Consider the following 24,838-nt stretch of genomic DNA (forward strand, 5'->3'; position numbering starts at 1 on the left):
CAACCCGAATATTGATTTTGTCCCTTGGGTGTTGAACTTCTAGGAAATAATTTTCCATTTGCTTTTCAGGATCGTCAAATACAGTGAGCAGTTTCTGTCCAATGACGCCATCATGTCAGGCTGCCTCCCCAGCAATCCTTGGATAACAGATGACACCCAGTTCTGGGACTTAAATGCCAAGTTGTATGTATTGGATATATTGGTGTCTTTTTTTAAAAAAAATGGCTTTTTGAGTTATAATTCACATGCCGTACAACTCACCCAGTTAAAGTGTGCAATTCTGTGGTTTCTATTATATTCCTGGGGTCGTGCAACCATTAGCACAGTTAATTTTAAAAACATTTCACCTAAATAAGAACCCCTCCCCCACCCCAAACCCCTCCAGTCCTAGGCAACCCCAAAACTACTTCCTGTCTCTGTGCCTTTGCCGACCTTGGACATTTTGTATAAATGGATTCATATACTCTGTGGCTTTTGTGATTAGCTTTTTTCCACCGAGCATAATGCTCTCGGGGCTCATCTGTGTGGGGCACTGGTTTAGTACTCCATCCTTATTTGTATTTATGGCTGAGTGACAGTCACTGTAAGGAGATAGGCTTTTTTTTTTTTTTAATCCATTCATCAGTTGATGGACATGCGGGTTGTCTGTCTTTTAGCTGTCATGAATAATGCTGCTGCGAACATTTGTGTCCAGGTTTCTGTGTGGACATATGTGTCCATTTCTCTTGGGTGTGTACCTGATAGTGGAAAATCTGGGTTGGATGGTAACTTTACAGTAACAATATATTGGTTCTGAAAAGAAAAACAATCATGTTTATGGCTTTACTTTTTTTTTTTAAAGATTGTTTATTTATTTATTTGACAGAGAGACACAGTGAGAGAGGGAACACAAGCAGGGGGAGTGGGAGAGGGAGAAGCAGGCTTCCCGATGAGCAGGGAGCCTGATGCAGGGCTCCATCCCAGGACCCTGGGATCATGACCTGAGCTGAACGAAGGCAGATGCTTCACTGACTGACCCACCCAGGCACCCCTATGGCTTTGCATTTTTTATCTCCAGCTAGAGAAAAAATAAGTGCCTGGAGGGCAGGGCTCCATGCCTGCCTTGTTGACTGTACCACTTACTCCTTTGCTCTGTTTGTGAATTCTAAACCGTTATGGCTCCTGACAAAGGCAGAAATGCAGAAGGGTAGAGCGTAAGCCAGTGAAGGAAGAAGAGAAGGACAGTCACATGTGAGGGAAAGATGGAGGAGGAGGGGAGGAAGGAAGGGGCCGGTAGGAGCGGAGAAGGCAGGTGGGGTGATGGGAAAGATCGAGAGCATCAGGTGCGTACCACAGTTCAGGTCACCACCAAGGTCATTGCCATGAAGGCATGAGGAACATGCAAGTAGCAAAGATCCAGCCAAGTCAAGAGGCCTACATTCCCCATAGCTTGGGGAAACCTTCCACCCATTCCTCTTGGCCTGCTATGGGCCGCTGGTGGGTTAAGGAGGGCTCTCATCTAGAGTTTGGGGTCACCTCTCTACTAGTGTCCCCTACGGAGCCGAAGACTTGAGAACCACCTTCTAGAGAGGCTTCCCTCCCGCTCTGGGGGCTCTAGTTTTGAGGGTGGTTTTCTGGAGCCTACGCCAGCCTCCTAGCATATCAGGGCAGAGGAGTGACCCAAATCTTCTTGTACAGAATTTGGCTCTCCGTAGAGGAGAAGGCAGAGCCCCTTGGCTGTGAAAAATGTTGTCCCGGGAGGGCTTGGGACGGAGACGTGGAGAGCTACCCAGTTTTAAATGAAAGGGAGAATATGGTATTGAAGGGTGAGGCAGAGATTTGCTGGGGAGAAGAACGGGGATGATGTTTTGTGTGGGAACCGTCTCTCAGAGGGTGCTACGGGGTGAAGCCAAGTGACCCCCTGAAAACAGGAAGCCTTGTTCTGAATGGCTGAGACCTTAAAGCTGTGTTAAAACCACCTGGGAGACTTAAAAGCAAAAACCAAACAAATATCAATGTCCAGCCCTCACCCCCAGAGCCTCTTAACTGGCCCGGGCTGCCTTCTGGTCCACAGCAGTGGTTTTCCAAAGTTCCCATTGACCTTAACGAACAGCTGGGGTTCCTAACAACGGTTGGCCGCAGCGGCGCCCAGGGTGGTCCCTGGACCAGTAGCGGCAGCATCCCGGGGAGCTTGCTAGAAATGCAGATCCCTGGGCCCCACCAACCCTTGTGAGCCTGAAACTCAAGGGATAGCGCCTGGCAGTCTGTGCTTTTATGAATCTCCCAGGCGATTCTGACTCGTGCTGAAGCTTGCACACCACTGTTTGTCTTTGTTTGGTTGTTAGGTTTGCTTCTCGGGTGAACCTTGGTCTTCTCAGCGGGAACACAGGGATGACGACGGGCAGCTCACAGCGTTCTCACTTGGGGATGTGCATGTAGAGCGCGGGGCCTCCCAGGAGGTGGCCCTCTGTGAATGGTGGCTCTTAATGTTAGGACAGCGTTGTTACTGTTTTCACGCTGCCGTTGGAGAAAGCACGAGCCTGCTTGGCTGATTTGGATGCTGTGAATGGCAGCCGGTCACGGTTCTAGCGGCTACCTCGGTGGGACGGGTGGTGTCGTAGACTTGGAAACCTTTGTCTCCAAGGCGCTGTGTTAGGCTCTGGAGGGTCTCCTAAGGAATAGGAGAAAAGCCAAGGCTTCCTCCTTTTCTGGAATGTTAGACCTCAGCCAGCTGTGCTCCAGTGTCCTCACTGGGAACAGCGAGACCTTCCCAAACATGGAAGTGGTATGGGACTTGCATCTAGGCGGGGGCTCTGGGGGAGGGTGCATTGGTGACAGAAGGGCCTGCCTGGGGCTTGGGGCGTGAGGGCGGGTATGGGAAGAATCATCGACTCCTTCCAGTTGCCCCTGTGCTCCGTGGTGAAGGGGCGTGGGGTGGGAAGGCAGTAGCCACAGCACCCATCACCGGGGCCGTTCTGGAATCTTCTGGTCTGGTGTGGCAGCCTGACCCGCTGCTGGCCAGTCTCCATGGGCCTCAGAGCGGGCATCTGTGTTCCTTTTTCCTGAAGAAGGGAGCGGGTGGGAGTGTGAGGCTGTCGCTGTGGGCATCCTTCTTCCCTCTGGGTACCAGCTTCCCACATGAGCCCCAGGGGGCTCCTGTGAGGCTGCATGTTCCTGGTTACTTGGATTGTGGTTTGTGCTGGGGTTGAGGGGGGAGGATCGGGCTGAGCCCTGGGTCGTGGGACTGGTGAGCTTGGTGGGGGCCCTGCCTCACTCCGAGCGTCTGGTGCACTTACAAACCATCATCCTTACAGGGTGGAAATCCCAACCAAGATGCGAGTGGAAAGATGGGCTTTCAACTTCAGTGAGCTGATCCGAGACCCCAAGGGCCGGCAGAGCTTCCAGTACTTTCTCAAGAAAGAATTCAGTGGTGGGTCTTTTGATTTTTTAATACCGTTTTTTTTTTTTTTTTTTTACTTTTAGGAACACTCCTGTCATGTCTGGTGTAGGGTTTCAAGGATTTCTCAGTCGATGTTTTCCCAGCTCTGCTGCTGTGTGCCCTTCTTGGACGTGTCCTTTCCATCCGTTCCAAGAGGCCCCCCTAGCCGAGGGGCAAGGGATTGACTCTGCTGACGAAATCCACGCAGCGTGCCTCCCAAATGCAAGGGCTCCGTCCCCTCTTGCCGTTCCCACCTCCACGCGCTGATTCTGGGGTCACCGGTCCAAGAGTCCCCACATCCCCTGACGCTAAGCGCAGCTCATGGGGGGACCCTGGCCAGAAGGGAAGCGGAAAAGTGAGCTTTCCCTTTTTGTCTGGTGGCCTGGTTTCCTTCAGCCCCCTGCTTCTCTGCCCGGGCTGTGCGTTCGGTTCACCTGGGGGAATTTAAAAACGCACCTGCTGGATCCCTTCTCCAGATGCTTCTTTTACATTGGTTTGGGTTGGGATACCTGCAGGTGTGAGAACTCCCCAGGTGATTCTCCCACGAGGCTGTGATTGAGAACCACGGTCTCAGCCCCCACTCTGCTGCCCATGTACAGGGGCTGGTCTTGGGGGTGGGGGACGGGCGGGGCCCTGTTTTATATTCCCTCTTGGGGTGTCTCAGCATGGTAGGGAGGTCTCTTAAATACACTATCTGAGAACCACCTGGGAACATCAGGACCCTTTGCTGGAAGGTGTGTTTTTATGGGGTTCGTTCACTTGCTTACTGACTCCCGAGCCTGCTGGGTATCATCGTAGTTAACTTCCGTTCTCAGCTGCTTGCTCCCAAGACCCATTTGTCTGTGGGGCTGCGCCTGGAACTAATCCCAGGGGACGTGCCATTAGCCTGTTGGACTGCCTGATGCAGCGCATTACATCATAATACGGATTCCTGACAATCCTTCTCTTTAATCAAGCCTAATTGCCATGATAGGATAAAACCCAGAACAGACGATGGAAAAGGCAAGCGCTTTTAGCTGGGGCCCCGGGGCCCCCCGAAGCAACTCCAGAGGAAGGGGATAGGGTGCCATCTAGTGGCAAAATGACAAAGTGCACTCTGGGTTTATTTCTGCCCCCCCCACACTCAACCCCGTACTTGGTTAACAGTGAGAATCCTTTGAAAAGAAATCCCTGTATTATTAAAATACTATTTCTGGTGATCTCTGTGAGAGAGTCCCGAGGCCTCAGGGGTAAGCAGGGAAGATGAATCATGAGTTTTCTCATTTAAATGACATTAAAAAAAAACTGAGATCTATTTCTCATACCATAAACACATGTACCATGTAATTCACAGGCCGTAATCCTTTCAAAGGTTACAGTTCCGGGGTTTTTTGTATATTCACAAAGCTGCACAACCGTCATCACTATATAATTGCAGAACATTTTTACCACCTCACAAAGAAACCCCTTACCCATTAAAAGTCATTCCTTCTTCCACACTCTTCCTCTGCCTGCCCCTTCCCCTGCTTCCCCCTCCCCCACCTGGGTGACCACTAATAATTTATTGTCTGTCTTCATGGATATGCCCGTTCTGGACATTTCATATACATGGAATCATGCAATGTGTGGCTTTTTGCCTTCTTTCACACAACATAGTGTTTCCAGGGTTCATCCCTCTTAAGAGTATTTCCTTCCTTTTTATGACCAAATAATATCCCGTTGTACGGGTAGACCACGTTTCGTTGATCCATTCATCCTTCGGTGGCCCTCTGGGTTTAGACTTTTTGGCTATCGTGACTAACGCTGCTTTGCACATTCACGCACACCTTTTCGTGTGCTCATTTACTTTTTTATGGCAATAAATAATTCATCACGTAAAATTTATCATTTTAACCGTTTTCAAATGTATGGTTCGGTGGCGGTCGGTACACTGACGTTGTTGTGCTCCGATCACCGCCGTCCATCTCCAGAACTTTTTCTCTTCCCTGAAGGAAACTCTGTCCCCATGAAGCACTAACTCCTCCCATTCCCTCTCCCCCCTGCCCCCACCAGCTCCCAGCGACCACCATTCTCCTTTCTGTCTCCAGGAATTTCTCTATGTTTGATACCTTGTAGAAGGGGAATCATATCATATCTCACATATCTTTTTGTCCTTTTGGACTGGCTTATTTCACTTAGCGTAATGCCTTCAAGGTTCATCCATATTGTAGCCTGCATTTGATTTTTTATTCCTGTTTAAGGCTGAATCGTATGGCCCTGTATGTCTATGCCACGTTCATCCGTTCATCGGCTGATGGACATTTTTGCTTCCACCTTTGGCTGCTGTGAATAACTGCTCATTTCATTTTAACCTTAAGCAACGGCTTGTCTTTTGCCTGGATAAGGCGGTCTACGCGGCACTCGACGTGAGATTGATTGGGTGTCATCTAAAGGCATCGCTGGCTTGTCTCCTCATGCCCGTGACCTCAGGCCTAAGAACACCTTGAAGCTCATGTTGAAGAGGCAGGGCCTCTGTAGAGTTGTGGGACAGACGTCCACTAGTTGAGAATTGTGCTGCTTTTTCCATTCCGACGCACCTGGCAAATGCTGTGAAAACAGGGGGTTAACCCCACAGCGTGCCATGATTTACATGCAGGCACACGCATATGCACATACAACACACACACGCACACAGTACATAATTGCACACACACACACACACACGCAGCCACTTGCTCTCCTACTGGTATGATTGTCTTGATTTTCTCAGGCAAAAACGACCGCCTGGGAGGATCGTACCCCAGTGCTCACACTCCCTGTGGGTGCCTGGAGAGCTTTAAGTTGAAAGGAAGGGAGGGCTCTGGAGGAGACTGGCTTGCCTCCTGGGCCCTGAGGAGCTGAGTCTCTGTGGCTCAGGTGACCCTCTGTGAAGTCCTTCCCTGAGGTCCTCTCTCTGAGGACCTCCGGCTGGACTATGCCCTGCGGGGGGCTGTCGGGGGTGCTGGTCTATGCCCATAAAGTGGGCAGCCATCCTGTGTAGTCGCTGAACGTGGGCACAGTGAACAGTGGCCTTTATGAAGAAAGCCTCTCGGGACTTGTTCACGAGCTGGTCCCAGGCTCACTTGTCCAAGCAGGCTTTGCTCCAGCCAAACTCCAGGGCAGGGAAGTCTGGGGCGGTCCAAGGGGGCTGCTGTGAGCTCCGACCCGTGCGTTGCCCGGGAAAGGCCAGTGGGCACCGTCGCCGTGTACGGCTGCACACGTGGTGCACTCCAGTCTGGTTCACTGCAGAGACCACGTGTGGGGCGGTTGCAGGTTAACAATGTTCTCCTGGGCCCTGGAAGTAAGACCTGACTCCTTCTCTTGAGGGCTGTGCTGTCCAGCCTCACAGCCTGCTCTGGTCTGTTTTGCAGACGGGAGAGCCTCCCTGGGCCGCGGGGACTGAATTGGCTTTCGCTGACCCAGCTCTCTTCTTCCCTCTCTCCTCTCCCACCGTGTTTCCCGCCTGCCTTTCGTCTGTGTGACCCCTCCTCCCCACGCAGGGGAGAATCTGGGATTCTGGGAAGCCTGTGAAGATCTGAAGTATGGAGATCAGTCCAAGGTCAAGGAGAAAGCAGAGGAGATTTACAAGTGAGGACTCATCGGACGGTTGGGAGAGCCTCCCTGTGGGCCACCCCGCTGTGCTGGAGGTTGAGAGGGAATGGGGGACCAATCCACCCGCCATGCTGTCCGTAGATACCTCCCCACTAAGGCTTGGGGCTCCTCGGAAGAAAGTCTGGGACACACGTGAGGTCACTGCCCTTTCCAAGGGGACTGTGCTCGGGCGTTCAAGCCGGCTGCCCCGAGTTACCGTGCGATGCTTTGTTTTTGACTCACCCCCCCTTCCATGTCCCAAGAGGGGTGTGCATGCGTGCATGTTTGAGAGCAAGGAGAGGGACAACAGGTGGCGTAGGACACCCCCCACCCCCGTCCCCAGCCATCTAGGGAAGTGAATACCATAACGGGAGGGAGCCTCCCCAAGTCTCTGTGCCCAGTGCACAGGCTTGGGGTACAAATGTGGGGTCCTCTCTTATGTTGCATGGAATGGCTGTAGACCCCACAGCTCCGTGTAGCAGTGAATCTGTTCTGCTCCAGGCCTGCTTCTCCCCAAAATTGTCCTCCATGTTACCCAAGAACCTGAGGCTTCAGTTCAGAAGGCCCCGCCTGTTTCTTATGGCCCGGTGGGGAGGAAGAAGAGGGGGGAGGAGACCCCCACACTGCCGGGTGCCCGGCTGTTGAGATGCGCACCCTCCCTCCTCCCGAGCTGAGCCAGGTGGACCTTGTCCTGCTGTGGGGGCCTCCCTGCCAGCCCTTCGCTCTGCACCGGTCTGAGTGGACACCAGCCTTGGGCCCCGAGGGCCCAGCCCCTTCGGTTCACACCCACACACGTAACTGTGGTTCTCAAAGCCCGAGCGCTGAGCTGGGCCAGGTGGGGCCCTCAGCAGCCCCCAGACCGTGGCATCGAGCTCCGGGCAGCAGGCCAGAGGGCCCTTCCCCTCCGAGCACTTGCCCCTTTGGACCTCTGGTGTCTGTCTGTCCTTCCGACCGACTCAGAAGGGACCACTGCACCTTCCGGGAAGGCGCCGGTAACACTGAAGGGAAGAGCTGAGGTTTTGCATCTCATACTTGGAGGCTCTTGGCCTTTCTTAGGAATGTTCCCACCTCCGCCCCCAGGGAGAAGTGGGGGTGCCGGTGGGACTGTCCTTCCAGGAAGGTCCTGTGACAGCCACGCTCACAACAGTGGTTCCTGATGGCCTCGCCCACCACGACACACACACACACACACACACACACACACGCACACGGCTCCTAACTCCAGAAGTCCGCTAGAAAAATCCTTGCAGCCTCCTCCTTTCTATCAGGTTCTCCCCAGGCTTCCCCATGATGTCATCGTCATCTGAATTCCAAAATTTTAATGTGCAGCTTCAGAGAGTGGGAAAGCATTCCCGGATTTCTAACCCTGAACAAGTCAGAATGGGAAACGTTGGAGGACCGTGCAGCTGAGTTTGGGTTCTCATTGGGACCATCGGCAAGGGCACCCCGGCCACCCACCTTCTGGGTGCTGGGACCGTGCGCTGCCTCCTAACTCAGCCTGTGAGGTTCAGCTCTAAATACTTCTAGAGCGTCTGGCTGGCTCAGTGGAGCATGCCACTCTTGGTCTGGGGTCAGTGAGTTCTAGCCCCACGTTGGGTGCAGAGATTACTTAAAAAAAAAAAAAATTCTGAATACATTTAGGCTGAACCAAGGGAGAGCAGAGGGCCTGGAACACCTGCTTGGAATGGCCTGGTTCCCCGTGGGCCCCAAATCCTCGTCAATAAGGCAAAAGGCGTTAAGTTGGAAACTGGGTTCTTTATTCTAATGGCTGGCGTTGGGCTGCTTTCATTGCCAGTGACCCCCTTCCTTCAGGGGACCTGAGTCATGGCCTTCCCTCCCGCCCAGGCAGCCATGAACTTTTCATTCGCTGACTTCGTCGAGCTTCCAACTAACATCTTCCTCCCCGCTCCAGGCTCTTCTTGGCCCCAGGGGCGAGACGGTGGATAAACATAGATGGCAAAACCATGGACATCACCGTCAAGGGGCTGAGACACCCTCACCGCTATGTGTTAGATGCGGCCCAGACTCACATCTACATGCTCATGAAGAAGGTAGGTGGGCTCTGTGCGGACAGTCATGGAGGGCCAGGCGGCCCCTCCCTTCTCGGGCACCTGGAAAGTCTTTGGAGACGGGAACAGGGGGAGATACTGTGTGGCTTCTGCTTGGCCGGTGTTGTGGTGCAGGATGGTCAGTGGCCTTCTTCCCCCCGTTCTTTGGTCCGGAACCTTGCTGGGCTTCCAGTCTTGGCATCTGGGGGATGGGGGGGTACCACAGGCAGATGCTGTATGTGTCCTTATGGGCTGTCACTCTGTGACAGTGGTCCAGGCACCCATCCCATGGGCGGTGAGGACGTTGCTGGAATAGGTCTTATTTACCGAGGACTTGGGAGCAGCAGTCACGGTGCAAAGCATGGGGCTTTGTATCAGGGGCCACCCACGAGGCAGAACTTGCTTCTCCAGAGTCTAGTTTGTCCAGGGTCTCCTTGGAGGTGGAGTCGGGAGTCAAACTGTGTCTGCCTGCCTCCCAAGGCTGACCTTAGTCTCTACCAGGGGATAGTGGCTGTTCTGATGGCTCCAGCCCGAAGCACATATCGTGGGTTGGGGTTGGGGCGCCATTTAGTATGGGAAAGAGACAAATTGGATGTGAGGATGGTAAAACCCAGTGGGAATTCAGGTAGCTTTTCTGGGTTATTAATAAAAGTGAACATGGTGGGAAGTTTTAGGAAACTATTTAAAAAAGGGGGGGGAGTTTGAGACAAGAGTCAGTCACTTTCTTTCTTAAGAAATTTGAATTTGGGGTTCAGCATTGGCCTAAGAGAGGTTGTCCAGTTGGGTTCTTTTTTTTTTTAAATTTTATTTAATTTTATTTTTTAAAATATTTTATTTGACAGAAATCACAAGCAGGCAGAGAGAGAGGGGGAAGCAGGCTCCCTGCGGAGCAGAGAGCCCGATGTGGGGCTTGATCCTGGGACCCTGGGATCATGACCTGAACGGAAGGCACAGGCTTTAACCCACTGAGCCACGCAGGCACCCCTCAAGTTGGGTTCTTAATTGGTGTCATAATAAGACTTTGTTCAGGGGCCCCTGGGTGGCTCAGTAGGTTGGGCAGTCAACTCTTGATTTTGGCTCAGGTCATGACCTCAGGGTCGTGGGATCGAGCCCCACTCTCTGCTCAGGGGAGTCTGTTCGAGATTCTCTCTCTCCCTCTCCTTCTGGTCCTCCCCGCTGCTTCCCTCTCCCCTCTTTAACTCCCTGTCAAATAAATAAATACATCTTAAAATAAATAAGACTTTCTACAGTTGCTTTAACTTCACAGTACTATAGTTATTCCTCTTATGATAGAGTATCTCTAGAAATTTTCATTATGTGATGACTGTTTGAGTGGCAAATTTTTATTAGCATCCCTTAATTATATTTTATTTAGTCTTTGATGTATATTTTGTTATAAAGAAACACTTTTACTTTGCTTCTAAGATATGTAATAGTTTAGAATTTTCACCAAGCCACATTGCCTTCTCCACTTGATTTCCATTGGTGGGGTTTCTCTGTTTGCCTAGTGAGTGGATTCACAGGAAGGTACCCTTACTAATGGTCTTCCTTTGGGTTATTTTCACATAGATTTTGATTCTTAAAAATGTGGTTTTATACAGCCTCTCACAGAGACACGCAGGGAAGCCAGAAACTAGGCAGAACAAAATGGAGTCGTGGGTAACTTGAGATCAGTGTATACGCTTAGCGGGCCGTGTGTCGTTAGAGGCTGTGTCTTACACCAATAAACTCAGTGTGACCCGATGATCCATAACGCCCACTCCCAGACTGTTGTGGTTCTCGTCACTTTTAGCCACCACTCAGTCTTTAGAATGGGACACTTTTGATAAAAAACTTTCAGTCCCTGGGTTGTTGCTGTGGACGTTGTTCCCTATTCGTTAGAACGAGAGTTTTGAGTTGACTTGGAGGTGACAAGCATTCATGAAGCCACTTCTTGGAGCCTGCCCAGCGTCCAAGGAAAGAGCCACACAAGAGAAACCTGACTCTTGGTGTTTTTTTGTTTGTTTGTTTGTTTGTTTGTTTTTTGTTTGTTTGTTTTTAAATTCTCTTGCTTTCATACCCCAATTCAGGGCAGAAAAGGATGTTTGTTGGCTTTGAGGTGGGTTCCAAGCTCATGGAAGCTCATTTTTTTTTGGGAAGGAGGTACTGGAGGGGAGTGGTGGGATACAGATGTCCTGTCATCTCATGCTAGCCTCATGGAAAACCCTCCCCCACAAAGGTTGATTTTCATGTGGGGGATTAGAGACCACAGAGCAGCCGAAGTACAAAAGAACCCACAGAAGGCTTGTGAAGACTCCGATGGTCCCATCCCAGGAATTCCTGATTTTGGAGGACTGGGTGGGCCTGAAGACGTGCACTTCTGGCAATTTGCCAGTGAACTTGACGCTGCCGGTCTGGGAACCGCACTGGAGAACCACTGCTTTAGACCCACATCTGAATGCCTTTCACACAAGGACGCAGATTCCCTGAACTTTGCCATCTCGGTGCCCAGGGAGGACTTGAAAACAGCAAGCATAGTCTGTTGATTTGACACTTCTCCTCTCTTAATCACCGTTTCTCTCTTTACCCCCCTAGGATTCTTACGCCCGCTATTTAAAATCTCCCATCTATAAGGAAATGCTGGCCAAAGCTATTGAACCGCAGGGAACCACCAAGAGAAGGCAAGTAGAGACTCCGTGGGCAATTTGCCGGTTGCCTGCTGTTTTGTTGACAGGAGGGGAGGGTCTTTTCAGCCAAATGGCCATGATGGAGATAATTTGCTTGATGAAAATACCGGGGACCGGGAAGGATTTCTTAGGGGGTAGGATGGCCTTGTTGGCTTCAAGGTAGCCTGGCAAGATTTCCATAGTAATTCCTGCCCGTAAAGTTGTGTGTCCGTGATGTGGGTTGGAAAAAGTGAAGATTATTGCACTGATCATTACCCCAGCGCAAAGGGAAGCATCTCATTGGTTTGTTAATTGCTACAGTTCTCCACCTTGGAACTGATTTGTGGGAAGTAGCTTAGCCACATCCTTGTATCCTTGGGAAGTCCTAAGACCTTAGCATAGCAGACTCCACCTGCAAGGAAAAAATGGCAAGGCTCCTGGGGGAGATGAGCACTGACATTGCAAGCATCCTTGTTGACCCCGGTGACCGCCTTTTGGCAAGCCCCCCCACTAACTGGTTCGTGCTCACCTTCCTCATTGGAGATGTGGATCATCTCATCTGGCCGAACCTGTGGGCAAAGGAGGACATGTTCTGAGGGCCAGTTGGAACTCTTTTCTGGGGGGAAAAAAGAAAACTCTGTGGGGACTGAGGATTCCAAAGAAGAACCAGATGACAGCTTGAACAAAGACATGGGACTTTGGGGGAGGTTTTCCCGGCGCCAGCGCGTGGCCTGTCCCCCCATGGTTAGTAAACGTTCCCCTGTTTGCCGGCTCAGCCCACGCTGGGCTCTTTTCCAGTGTCGCCGGTCAATTCAAAAGAGGGGTGGTTGGACTGGAGCCTTTATTAAAGGAGCTTTAAAAAAAAAACAACAACGAAAAAAACAACTTGGTTTCATTCTCATATCTTGAGGATAATAGCCCTGTTATAAAAAGGAGAGAAAGGAGGTCTCTGTGGTGCCATTCTTCTAGGTTTACCGGGGAAGGGGGGGGGAGTTTAGCATCCCTGGGGGCTTGAAAGGGTCTCCTTTAAGCCACAAGAAAGGGGCGTAATCGCTCTAGAAGTTCTGCCAGAAAGTAGAGGGAAAAGAAGGAGAGTCTCGTATTTCTCTCTCCAGATATTTTACCAGTTGGGGCAGACCCGAGGAATCAGCTGGGCTCTTTTCTGGAGCGCCATGGGTGCCTGGCATACTGGGGATGGCGGGAGGCCCCAGCCGCACCTCGTGGCTTTGGGGTGGGGAACTGTGGTCTGAGAATGTCCCTGTGAGTGAGAAGACACGGGCGGATGTTCTCGGACCGAGGGGAGCTCAGCTCGTAAACGTGGGGATTGCAGTAGGTGCCTTTGTCCCAAGGCTTGAGGGTGTCAAGCAATATACGAACCTTAATTTCTCTAGAAGAAGTTAAATCGAGCTCCAGGCTCCCCCTTGGCAGGGCTGGTGGGAGACCCAGGTTCAGTCCTGATTTACTAGTAGTGGATTCCTTGTGTTCTTCCCTAGGGTAGATCCAAGAATTCTCTGGGCTTTTGTGATCTGGAGCTTTGGGGACGTCCTAGGTTTTAAATCCACCATTGCTGCTGAAAGGCCTATTTTGGGGGCATGTGGGTGGCTCAGCTGCTCCCCATTTCCTGCCTCACTCAGACACCTGGAGCTTTTTCCTGTGCCCAAGGCTGTGGTGGACAGGGTTGGATCCCAAGAACCCATGGGAAACTTCGGTCAAGGTTCTAACTCACCCCATGTTTGCACCCAGCACCGCCAGCCCCCCTCCCAGACCTCTCCAGGCCTCTCCCCCTTTCTCTGTGGACCCCGCCTCGTCCTCTTGCACAGCCCAGCACTCTCCCTCCTTCCCAGATCTTTGGCTTTTGAAAACAAATGCTCCAGCTCCCCCTGAGGCCAGAACCCTTGGGCTTCCAATGTCAAACTCCCCTTGCCCCCTTCGTTTAGGAAGAGCCCATGGGAGGTTAAGCTAGCACATTGATTTCCAAACATTCTAGAAGGTATGTTATCGGCACTGTAGGCAGTCCTCCTTCGGCCCAGCCAGAAACCCGATGGCAGCTGGTATTCACCGGCTCCTCCTCCCAAGGGGGAGAAAGAGCTAAGGTTGAACATGCCCCTGAGGTCCCCCCACCTTGGGACTCACCGGGAAAATGGGGGAACAAGCCCAGATTCTGGTCCTGCGGCTCCGTCTCCCACTAGGGGCGGCCGCGTCCCTGCTGAGCCAGCTGGGTGGCTTTCCCCCAACCGCAGCCCCATCCTGCCTTCCAGCTCCGGCCTCCCTTTCATGCGACGCCACCTGCGCTCCAGCCCGAGCCCCGTGATCCTGAGGCAGCTGGAAGAAGAAGCCAAGGCTCGAGAAGCAGCCAACACAGTGGACATCACCCAGGTCATGAGCAAGCTGGACCGTAGGAGCCAACTCAAAAAAGAGCCACCTCCGAAATAAATCTGCGGCTGCTGGGGGCGGGGGTGGGGGGCACTGCGCCCACGGGAGGCAAGCAAAGAGGGCCGGGGCCGGTCAGAGTCTAGAGGATGCCATTCTGCGCTAGTGGGGCACTGGAATGGCCAGGGTCACCCCAGAGTCCACTGAACTCCTTCCCGGGGCGCCTTCCCTGTACCGCGGCGACTAGAGCTCGTCCTCCCGCTCCAGCTCACCGACAGGGTCGGCAGGGGTGTGGGGAGGTCGTCTGACTCAGCTGCTGTGTGACAGCCTGTCTCTCTGGGGGGCTTCTTGTAGCAGGAGCATAGAGAAAACAGGTTGCTCCGTGTCCCACATTTGCTTTGGAGAATGAACGAGAAGGCCCCCCTCCTCCCTCCAGGCATCTTTCTTTCAGATACATCCGTTTCAAACAGCTTCATGAAGCTCCTTACCCCACTTCTCCAGTCGAGACTCTGCTTCTGAAGCAGTCTGAGATCCCTCCAAGGCACTAGCCGCAGGGTCCCCTAGAGAGGCACGTCCCCTGGACATGTTGCATCTTTGCAGAGAGGCCCTGCTGAGACAGGGCTGGCGAGCTTGTTCTCGGAAACAGTTACGGAGGGTCCTTCCTGTTTGTCTCCCCACACCCCCATACCTCCTAGGGGAATACGTAGCTGGTAGGGATGAAGGACTAGGGCCAGAAGCCTCCAGAGCAGTCAAGGGAAAATGGCCTTCTGTTGAGCATTGTTTGGATAAAGGAAAGACGCTGGTGTCTTCATTCGTGGGAAGAGAGAAGGTAGCTAGATATGTGGACATTTTCAAGACGAGTTAGGGTCAAAGAGGATACTCCCTCAGATCTTTTTCTAGATGTTGGTGCTTCCCTCCTGTGTAGCTGTAGCCTGGGTCAGCCCTGTGGTCAGGGTGGCTGGGGAGGGCAGTTCTAGCTCCCACCTTGGGAGTAGTACAATGTAATCCTTGGAGCCAGCCTTACCTCATACACCTGTGTAGGAACTCGAAGGAGTTAGAACAAGTCAGCCAGAAAGGCACAAACACTGCCCAGCCACAAGACTCACCCATTTGACACTTTCTCCGATTAGCCACTATGTACCAGGGACTGGTGAGGACAATGGACATCACCCAGGTCATGAGCTGGGTCATCACCCGACTCACGGAGCTCACAGACTGGGACTGACGAACCACAGTGAAGCCGACCGTATCAGTGCCTTTGCTGACAGCTGCAGAGCTGGGGCGCCACGTGATAATCAGTGTTCACTGCTCATGGATTTAGGGCCATCCGTGTGGCTCTGCTGATCTTGGAGCTCACTCCCCTGCCTGGGGGCTTGGTCTGTGGGAGCCTGAGCTGGAATGAGTGGAATGATTCTTCTCTGCTTCTCATGTCTCCTGTCCTCCAGCAGCCTGGCCTCGGCACAGTCTGTGGCGACGGCGGAATTGTAAGGGAGTGAGCGGAAATGCCAGAGTCTTGAGGTGTAGGCTTGGAACCGGTGTGTGGTCTTCTACCTCACGTTCTTGGCCAGATCCAGTTACAAAGCCAGGCTAGAATCAAGGGCTGAGGAAAAAGACTCTATCTCTTTAGTGAGAGAAATTTTAAAGTCTTATTGCAAAAGACGTGGAGAGAGGAAGGGAGGAAGAATTGGAACCATCGTTGCAGTCGACAGCCCCAAGATGTGGTAAGATCTGTACCAGGTGTTAGAAAGGAAGTGGAAACGGCGCCATGACAGAGAAGAGGAAGGAGTTGTGTCTACTGGGAGGCCTCTCCGAGGCAGTGACAGAAAAGAGGATGCAGAAAGGTGGGCCGTACAAAGCATGTGGGGAGGCAGGGAGAGGTTTCCAGACAGAGGGGACCACAGCCGTAGGAAAGGCCCGTTGAGGGGAAGCAGCTTCGAATGACAGCAGCGCCAGGCGAATGGAGCCTCGTGGGTGCGGGAGAATGGTTCAGCTTGAGCTTAGAGAGGTGGGCAAGGCCAGGTCATCAGGGACTTTTTAGATCATTGTAAGGAGTTTGTGGCTCTTGGTTTTGTGTTGGCAAAATGATCCCATGACTCCCTCCGTTTTCTGTAGTTGTAGTCTAGCTTATACTCTGGAAGGGCCACCAGAGGTATGTTTTGTTCATCTCTCTTTTGAAAAATGTCAGAGTCCTCCAACTCAGGGAGAGTACCCCAAGCAGAAATTTCTGGTAATGGCCATTGTATATTGAGTGACATGTGGTGGGGCCATGTCTTATCACTTGGAGCCTAATGCCTGAGGCCTGGAGGGTTCCGCAGAAGCATGTCTTACATGAATGAGTGGAGGGAGGGAGGGAGGGAGGAAGGAAAGAAGGAAGGAAGGAAGGAAGGAAGGAAGGAAGGAAGGAAGGAAGGAAGGAAGGAAGGAAAGAATGGAGGGAAGGTGGTAGGAAGGAAGGAAAGGGCCCTGGATTTGGAGACGGCCTCTTGGTCTCTGGTTCTAGCACTAGCCGTGTGGCCTTGAACAAGTCGCTTACTGTCTCTGCTTCCTGATTAGTGGATGAGGGCTTGGGACCAGATGCTTGTTTCTTGAAACAGACTTTGTGAGTTCCAGGAACATACCCAGCCTGGGGCCTCCATTTTACATGAAGATTTGGAATGGGATGAAACAAGTAATTTTCCATTTTTTGCATTAAAATAATCATGAATAGATTATGAACTAAAATGCAACATGGACATGAATTTTTTAAGATAAAAATTGAGGCATCAAAGACATTTCGTGCTTGGCCTTGGCAGGTTCAGGCTTTGCCCTCAGACTCTTGGGAGAGAACGTTTACCTGGCTCTCCTGCTGTTTGTCCTACTTTCCCAGGGAAGCTTGAGAAGCATGAAACAAGGAATATGTACTCACTACCCCTTCCGGTTACCCCCTCATGAGCCAAGATCACATGCCTAACACAATGGTGATGAGGATGACAGGGTGTCAAGTGCATCCTGAATTCTTCCCGTTACCAACTGGGTTGTATTCATCTTTGACTCAACCATCCACCTGCCCGCTCCCTGCACAGAACATGTCTGCCTGACAGCCGACTACCAGGGGCTGTGTATCAGGCACCTGGGTGGGACACCACACATATCAGTGGAAACTTTCTCAATGTCTGACACACAAGGATCCCACCATCTGATGAGAGGCACAGACAGGCATGGAGCTAAAGTTGGTTATCATGCTTATGGGATAAATGCATGAATGAGCACTGCGACACTCCCCATCTGAAGGAAGGCAGGAGATAAAGGGCTTCGCTCCTGGAGAGCAACTGCTCCATCCCACGAGGGTTTCTTAAACACCCGTTCTAGGTAAGGACCAGTGAAGGGTGTTATGGCAAATACAAAAATGTAGGCAAGGTTCTCCGCCCTTGAGGGGCTGACAAGAGTGTGTGGACGCAAATGGCTGTCATGTGAAATAGAAGGGGGACCGAGGCTGGGGTGGCGTACAATACCCCAGGGGCATGCAGAGGTAGGAGAGGGTCGTCTGGCCTGGAGGACTGAAAGGGACTCCACTGGGAAGTCCTTATGTTTGCTAGTCAAGGAGCCCCAGGTTCTGACCCAGTTTTAGGGCTTCCTAAGAGGGTCTGCTGTTGGGTCCCAGCAGGTGGCAGCTGTCCCTGCTGGCCTTGTTTCTATGAGACAGATGTAACATAGCCCCATGAAGTCTGTTTGAATCTAGATAGCTTTGAAAGTAGTACTTGTTTGGACACTATTACTGATGTATTTAAGTGATTATGATGGTCTTTGTTATCTGTGTACTTAGGTGTCATCTTAATCCCTTAATGGTGTATTTTAAATAGCTTGAGTTTCTCTACCCATGGCGGTGTATATCTTATGCTAGACTATAAACTATGGGGTAAAGTACCAGGATTTCCTTTGTAGAACTTCATGCTCAAGCTTACTTTTTAGAGCAAGGACTGTTCTTGTGAAGGTTGGGGTAATATAAGGGTTAGGGACAATAGGTAGATACATCGGATAATGGCTGGCATATAGTAAGTGCTCAATAAATGCTGGCTGCTCTTACCAGTGTCACAGTTATCACTGTCACTGTCATCCTCATCCTCACTGTCCTCCTCTTCACAACACTGTCATCACCATCACTATCATCACCACCACTGTTATCACCACCGTAAGCATCATCACAGCACCTCTACCCCCATCATCACCACCATTGTCACCATCACCATCACCACCACCGTCACCACCATCACCATCATCACCACCATCACTACCATCACCACCATCATCATCATTACCACCATCACCACTATCACCATCATCACTGCCACCATCACCACCACCATAACCATCATCATCACCACCATCACCACTGTCACCATCACCATCATCACTGCCACCATCACCACCACCATAACCATCATCATCACCACCATCACCACTGTCACCATCACCATCATCACTGCCACCATCACCACCACCATAACCATCATCACCACCATCACCACTGTCACCATCACCATCATCACTGCCACCATCACCACCACCATAACCATCATCACCACCATCACCACTGTCACCATCACCATCATCACTGCCACCATCACCACCATCACCACAATCATCACCACCATCACTATCACCACCATCACCATCACCATTATCTAGTAGCATCGGGTCTCAGGGTAAGCGTGGGCTTTCTCGCATCTGTCAGTGCAACACCATACAGTGATTCATTATTCTTTATTATTTAGGGCATTTCCTGAGGTGTGTTTACAGCTTTGTTTCCCTGAACCTTCGTGCTTCTCTACTCTCTCAGAGTCTTGCAGTGTGGCCCTCCCTGCTCTCCAGCGGCCATTAGGATATATTTGAAGGGAGGAGAGTGGGCACTGATGTCGTGTCCTCTGTCTATGAAGGGCTGACTAGCAACAGTGCAGTGACTTGTCCGTCTTTTGGTCCCAATCTTCACCACTACGGTAAGGGGACGGTCTTGGGCTGGACTGTGCCAGATGAAATGGTAGGTAGGAGGAATAATGTGTTCACCCGTGTGGATTTTTCTCCATGGAGCCCACTTTGCTTATTGGCTTTTGGAGGCAGTGGGGGAAGGGAGAGCAAGGAGGGACTGGAGGGGGCGCCATGTACACTGCATGTTGAACCCGAGTGTGGCTCACAGGACGTGGGCCTCCAGGTGGCTCTGAGGTCTCCTGCAAATTCTCAGCCGGTTTCTAGGCAGAAAACGAATTTCATCTATTTGCACCGCCTGCTTTGCCTTCCATTGAAAAGCTTGTGATTGTGTTCTCGTGTCAACGTACCCACTCCATTTCATGCTCCTCTCCCCCTTCTGTTGGCTCCCTGCATAATAAAACAGCAGCACAAGATGAAACAAAGCGAGCTCTCAGAGCTTCACTGTGTCTCTGCGTGTCACATTTCTTTGCTATGTGCCTTGCATGCTGCTGCTTCGCTACCTCGCACCCGCAGTGGGTGTGGCATGGGCTGGAGGGGCGGGGCTAGGTCTCTGTGGGAGGGGCCAGAGTCCTGGGGGGATGGGCTAAAAAAGGGGTCCAGGGCCAATGGGGCTATGGCCATCTGCCCAGAAGAAAGGACCTTCTTGGGCCAGGTAAGTCAAGCAGGACGTGGCTACATCCTCACCTGTCCTGTCTGTCATTTATCCTGGAAAAGAAAGTGCTGAGGGAGGTGTGGGATGAGGAGGAGGGCACAGAATTGGGGTGGAGGAAGGCAAATGGAGTGGCCCATTCTGTCATAAGCTGTACGATCTTGGTCAAGTTGTCATCTCCACGAGCCTCAGTTTTCTCATCTGTAAAGTGGGGCTGATAATGAGTTCATCACAGATTCTGAGAAAGTGGGATTCAAGGTAATGTACGGGAGGTGGGATGTCCTCAGTTTATTGAAGGAGGAGAGTTTGGTGCCACGCTATCTCTCTTGCCAAAGCCCGTTTCCCCCACTTTGGTGTTCCAGCCCACTCTGCAGGACCCCAGGTCCTATCTGAGCCCCACACTCAAGGGAATGGCGTGTGGATCAGTAGACAGAGCAGGGGCTCTGGGGTTACACCTCCTGGGGTCGAATTTTCATTTAGTTGCCCTGTTAATTGTCCATTGCTGTGTAACAAAGTCACACGGGCACCGCCGTTTATAGGCTCACAGTTGGCCAAGTGAGGCGGGCTGGGTCCTCTGCTCATGGTCTCACACCCACAATCACACCAGGCTCCCGTGTTCCTATCCGGGAGCTCTTGGGTAGAACCTGTTCCAAGTTCATTAAGATGGTTGGTGAGATTTCAGTGTCTCATTATAGGATTGAAGGACCCAGTTTTGGGGTGGGTTTTGTTTTTGTTTTTGTTTTGTTTTTGTTTTTGTTTTTGCTGACTGTTAGCTGATGGCTGTACTCAGCTCCTACAAGCTGCCCCAACCCCTCTCCGGGTTTTCTTCTTCCACCTTCCAAGCCAATAACGGAGAACTTCTTCACTGAATTCCTGTCACGCTTCCAACCTCTCTGACGTCTGTCTCTGGCCCCTAGACTCAGATCTGAAGTTCATGTGATGGAGTCAGCCTCACTCAGATGATCCTTTGTTGATGTCACCTGTCATAGCATGTGGCCTGGCCAGGGAGTGGGGCTGTCATGTGACATTTACAACTCACATCCACCCTGGCAGACAGGGCCAGAATGTAGGGACCATGTAGCAGTCCACCTGCCACAGTCCCCGGTGGCTGTGGGAGCCTCAGGAGGGTGATGAACCCTTCTGGGCCTCAAACATCTCTTCTCTAAAATGGGGGAGTGGCAGGTACATAGATTACCTAGCGCATAGTAGATGCTTGATAAGTCATAGGGTCATACTCTTTTCCCCTAACTCTTGTCTCCTGAACCCTTCATTAGAGCAAGCTTTCCCCTTTGTTGTTAATTCTTTTTTTCACAAAATATTTTACTTATTTAGTTACTTTAGAGAGAGAGCAGACGAGAGAGCATGAGAGTAGGGGGAGGGCAGAGGGAGAGGGAGAAGCAGGCTTCCCGCAGTGCAGAGAGCCCAATGCGGGACTCGATCCCAGGACCCTAAGATCACGACCTGAGCTGAAACCAGGAGTTGGACGTTCTTGTCTGCAGACTGTGTCCCAAGTGAAGACCCTTGTCCCCCAGAAGGACAGTGTTGGAAGCACAGCGCAGGGCTCCTCAAACCCACTGGGCATGATAACAAAAGCGTGACCTCTGGTGTCTGGTAGAAGATGCTTTCCTCAGTGGCACCCACAGAGAGTCTCCTTCGGTGGATCTGGCTGGGGCTGGGATCTGCACTTGCAGCAGACCCCCGGGGGTGACCCTGAGGTGGGCTGATAAGCAGGCCCCCGCGTGGGAGGTGAAACTCGCTGTGAACCACACCATGAACTCCACAGCCCACAAGCCTGGTTTCTAAGCCCACCCCACCGTCCCCAGTGGCCTATCCTTGGGGCTTGCTTTTCGAAGCATTAGTTTTCTTATCTGTAAAATGGGCGTAACGTAATGAGAGTTGGGCACCTCTCCAAGTGGCCCCGGAAGTAAGTGCAAATGATCCATGGAAAGGGCTCAGCCCAGACCCTCGTATTTGCCAGTTCTCACTGCATATGAACAATGCCGTTTACGATGACTCTGTCTGCCCAGGGATCCCAGGTCTGGGCCTTGGCTCTGGTTTGTTGCCTGTGGGTGTTGGAGCAGAGGAACGGTATCAGCGACCCCCAGCTGCTGTTTCAGGATGGAATGGAGCTGGGGCTTCGGGGAGCTGGTGGGGGAGAATGGAGCCCCTGTGGGAAAGCCTTCTGTGGCCTCCTGGCCCTTCTTTTCCTCCAAAAGCTGTCCTTGGCTGTGCCTGCCCTTTCCTCTTCAGGTGGGGATCTGCTCACTCAGATGACCTGGAAATCAGGCCACATCCCAAGGAAGCTAGCAGCCTCCAGCTCAGCTCCCGGAGCTGCCCCCTTGTGGCCCCAAGGCAGTGCCCCAGGCCCTCGGGCAGGCAGGCTTCTCTACGCTGGGTGTCTGGGCGGCCATACCAGTTTCCAGGAGTGTTCGCTGTTCACTGAAGTCAGGGGCCGTGTCGGCCCAACTGTCCCAGAGGGTCCCCCTTCCCCATCAGGACCGCACACCCTCTAGCTGGGCGTCAGTGTGGTGTGAGGCCACAGCCGGCTTTCAGGAGGGGGCCTGGCCAACTGGGCCGTTGGGCCCTTGGAGGACCATCTGTGGAGGAAAGAGAGGGGACAGCAGACAGCCTCCCTGAAAATCCCATTTCTAACTTTGTCAGCTCAAAGCTCCCTTGAGTGTCTTTGCAGGAAACCTGCCTGGTCTGGCACTCCTGTCCCCTTGCTCTTTCACTCCAGGGCCATGGGAGCCCAGGGAAGTTGAGAGTCTCCCCTTCTCTGACATGTTCAGGCTCCACATCGGCCTTTTTTTCTGGCCACCCTACAGTGCTGCGGGAGGCACGGGCTGTGCCGGGGCTGGGCCCTCCCCAAAGGACGACCAGTGGGACATAGGCCGGGGCTCAGGACCAGGTGGGTGGTCTCAGGCCTGGCAGAGTCAGTAGGGCACACGGGGGCCTTCTGGTCTCACCATCAAGCTCTGTTGCCCATGTCTCGATGCCTCCAGTCCTCAGGCTGGGCACCAGGATAGAGGCAGGATGGCCCGGCGTGTGCTGGGTACTAAACATCGTTCACTGGGGGACAGGAGTTGAGGGGCGATTGGAAATCCTAGCCTGGGCCCACCCCAGCGCCTCAGGTGCAGAGGAAGACCAGCATGGGATGTGACTGCCCAGCTCTAGGCAGCGCTACAGGAAGGGCAGGCTCCTTGGCAGAAGCCCTGTATGGGGCTGTGCCAATGTCCCAGGTGGCTTTGGGCCCCCTTCCCAGCTCCCCAGTGAGCAGATACAGCAGGCTGTGCTCAGGGCACCACGGGGCTAAGTTAGCTGAGGGCCCCGTCCATCAGCCAGCCAACACCACTCACTCTGAGCTCTCTCTCTCCTTCCCTGCAGCCGGGCCAGCACACTGCTCCCAGCCCTCACCTGGCCGTGTACACCGGGACCTGTGTGCCCCCCTCTCCTTCCAGTCCCTTCTCTCCGTCCTGCCGCTCCCCCAGGAGGCCCTTCCCCTCACCCAGCCGCTTCATCAGGAGGCCCAGCAGCGCCATCTGCCCCTCACCCATTAGGGTGGCCTTGGAGAGCTCTGAGCAGAAGGGGGAGGCCAGCGGATCCAGTGCCTGCCCGGGGCCCTCCGACACGGACATGAGTGAAGCCTGCGCCGCGGAGAACCCCTGGCCCCGGCCCCAGCCCAAGGCCCCACCCAAGGCCCGTGTGGCTCTGTCCTTCAGCAGGTTTCTGAGACGGGGCTGTCTAGCCTCCCCCGTCTTTGCCAGACTCTCTCCCAAGTGCCCCGCTGTGTCCCACGGGAAGGTGCAGCCCCTAGGGGATGTGGGCCAGCAACTGCCACGGTTGAAATCCAGGAGAGTAGCGAAGTAAGGACCAGAAGGGATCGTGCTGTGTGTGTGCGTGTGTGTGTGTGCACATATGTCTCTATGTATGCATGTGTGCACGTCTGTGGGGGTGCACGCACGCACATTTGTGTGTGAGCACGCACATTTGCACATATCTGTATGTGTGCACATTTACACATCTGCCTGTGTGAGCACGTGTGTGTGCACATCTGTCGGTGGGCACGTGAGTGTGCATGTATGTCTGTGGTGGTTTCTGGGGCACTGTGGCTTGACCATGGTCTGGAACTGGGGGCTGGTGGGTTGAGTTGAGGATGCTAGGCTAGCAGACATGAGAGCAGGCTGTTTGGCCTCCGGATAGTTTCCAGAAACTCAGTGTTGTCTTCCCTGCTTCCTGGGAAGGAAAAGGAACAGGTGTCTTTCCTTTCCATCTTGTTCCCCCTTCTGGGCTGCCCACACCCTGCCCCACCACCTGAACGTTAATCAAATGAACCCATCGCACCTTTAAAGGGCAGGAAGTGTCAGTGGCGGCTGTGGGAACCACAGAGGGTGGGGACTTGAGTCCCCTACTTGTCTGAGGTGCCCTCGACTCGCCACCCCCGCCCCTGCATCCCCCTGCAGGCTCCCAGAGGGGCGGGCAGGGATCCCTGCTTCCGTAGTCATTCCTGTGAAAACCGCTGTGCCCAGTCTCTTCTGAGAGGTGACCCCTCTCTACTCCGTTTCCAAGATCTCCTGATCTCCGAGAACCCAACATGTGCTAAGGCACCTTTTGGGGTGCAGGGCTCTCTGAGGGGTGCCCGATAGCTCCCGGACCAGTGGCAGAAAGGAAAGCTACAGACCATGCAAAACTGAGAATCAGCCTCCACCTTTATTTGGTTTTGGGGAGACGGTCGGGGGAACCCTGCACCAAGCAACCTGCACCTGTGTTTGGCCTCGCCTGGCGTGGGAAAGGAAAGCTCCCCGAAGAGGTCTCGGTTGCGTCCCCGACCTCTGCCTCCAAGTGTGTGGGGGGGCCCGCAGGGGACAGAGGTGGTTGCCTCTCTGCTGCCTCTGTCAGTCCGGGCAGGCGGGAGAGGGGTGAGCATCGAGGGTGAGCCCGTCTATCAATTCTTCCCAACTAACCCTGCTCGGGGAATGTTCTAGCTTTGTGGCCACTGCCATGCCACACACAGGGGCTTGGGGCTTTTAAGAGGCTCTTTGCTCAGGTGTCACCACCAGTCTAGCTAGATTGAGGATTCTGTGCAGGCATGCCCTCCTGGGACCTCCTGAACTCCCCCAAACCATAAGAATTCAAGGCCCTCAGAAAAGAAGCTAAAGCA

The 24,838-nt window shown here is 52.8% G+C and overlaps 1 protein-coding gene across 3 annotated transcripts in view; it reads left to right on the forward strand.

The window, feature by feature from the left end:
• The window catches only part of RGS9 (regulator of G protein signaling 9), a 64,993-nt gene that overhangs the window by 39,539 nt on the left and 616 nt on the right, over positions 1–24,838 (forward strand). For 2 of the 3 annotated variants that reach the window (XM_032870784.1, XM_032870785.1), the window contains exons 12-18: positions 70–183; positions 3,294–3,409; positions 6,916–7,003; positions 8,919–9,057; positions 11,629–11,714; positions 13,958–14,075; positions 23,065–23,543. In XM_032870784.1, coding sequence (XP_032726675.1) covers positions 70–183; positions 3,294–3,409; positions 6,916–7,003; positions 8,919–9,057; positions 11,629–11,714; positions 13,958–14,075; positions 23,065–23,543 — 1,140 coding nt within the window. Of the gene's footprint in view, positions 1–69; positions 184–3,293; positions 3,410–6,915; positions 7,004–8,918; positions 9,058–11,628; positions 11,715–13,957; positions 14,133–23,064; positions 23,544–24,838 lie in introns of those variants that run through there. The other variant, XM_032870786.1, reaches the window with a different exon arrangement.

The sequence above is a fragment of the Lontra canadensis genome, unplaced genomic scaffold (genome assembly GCF_010015895.1).
Source record: "Lontra canadensis isolate GAN:19392208 unplaced genomic scaffold, GSC_riverotter_1.0 scaffold41, whole genome shotgun sequence".
In the NCBI taxonomy this organism is placed as follows: domain Eukaryota; kingdom Metazoa; phylum Chordata; class Mammalia; order Carnivora; family Mustelidae; genus Lontra; species Lontra canadensis.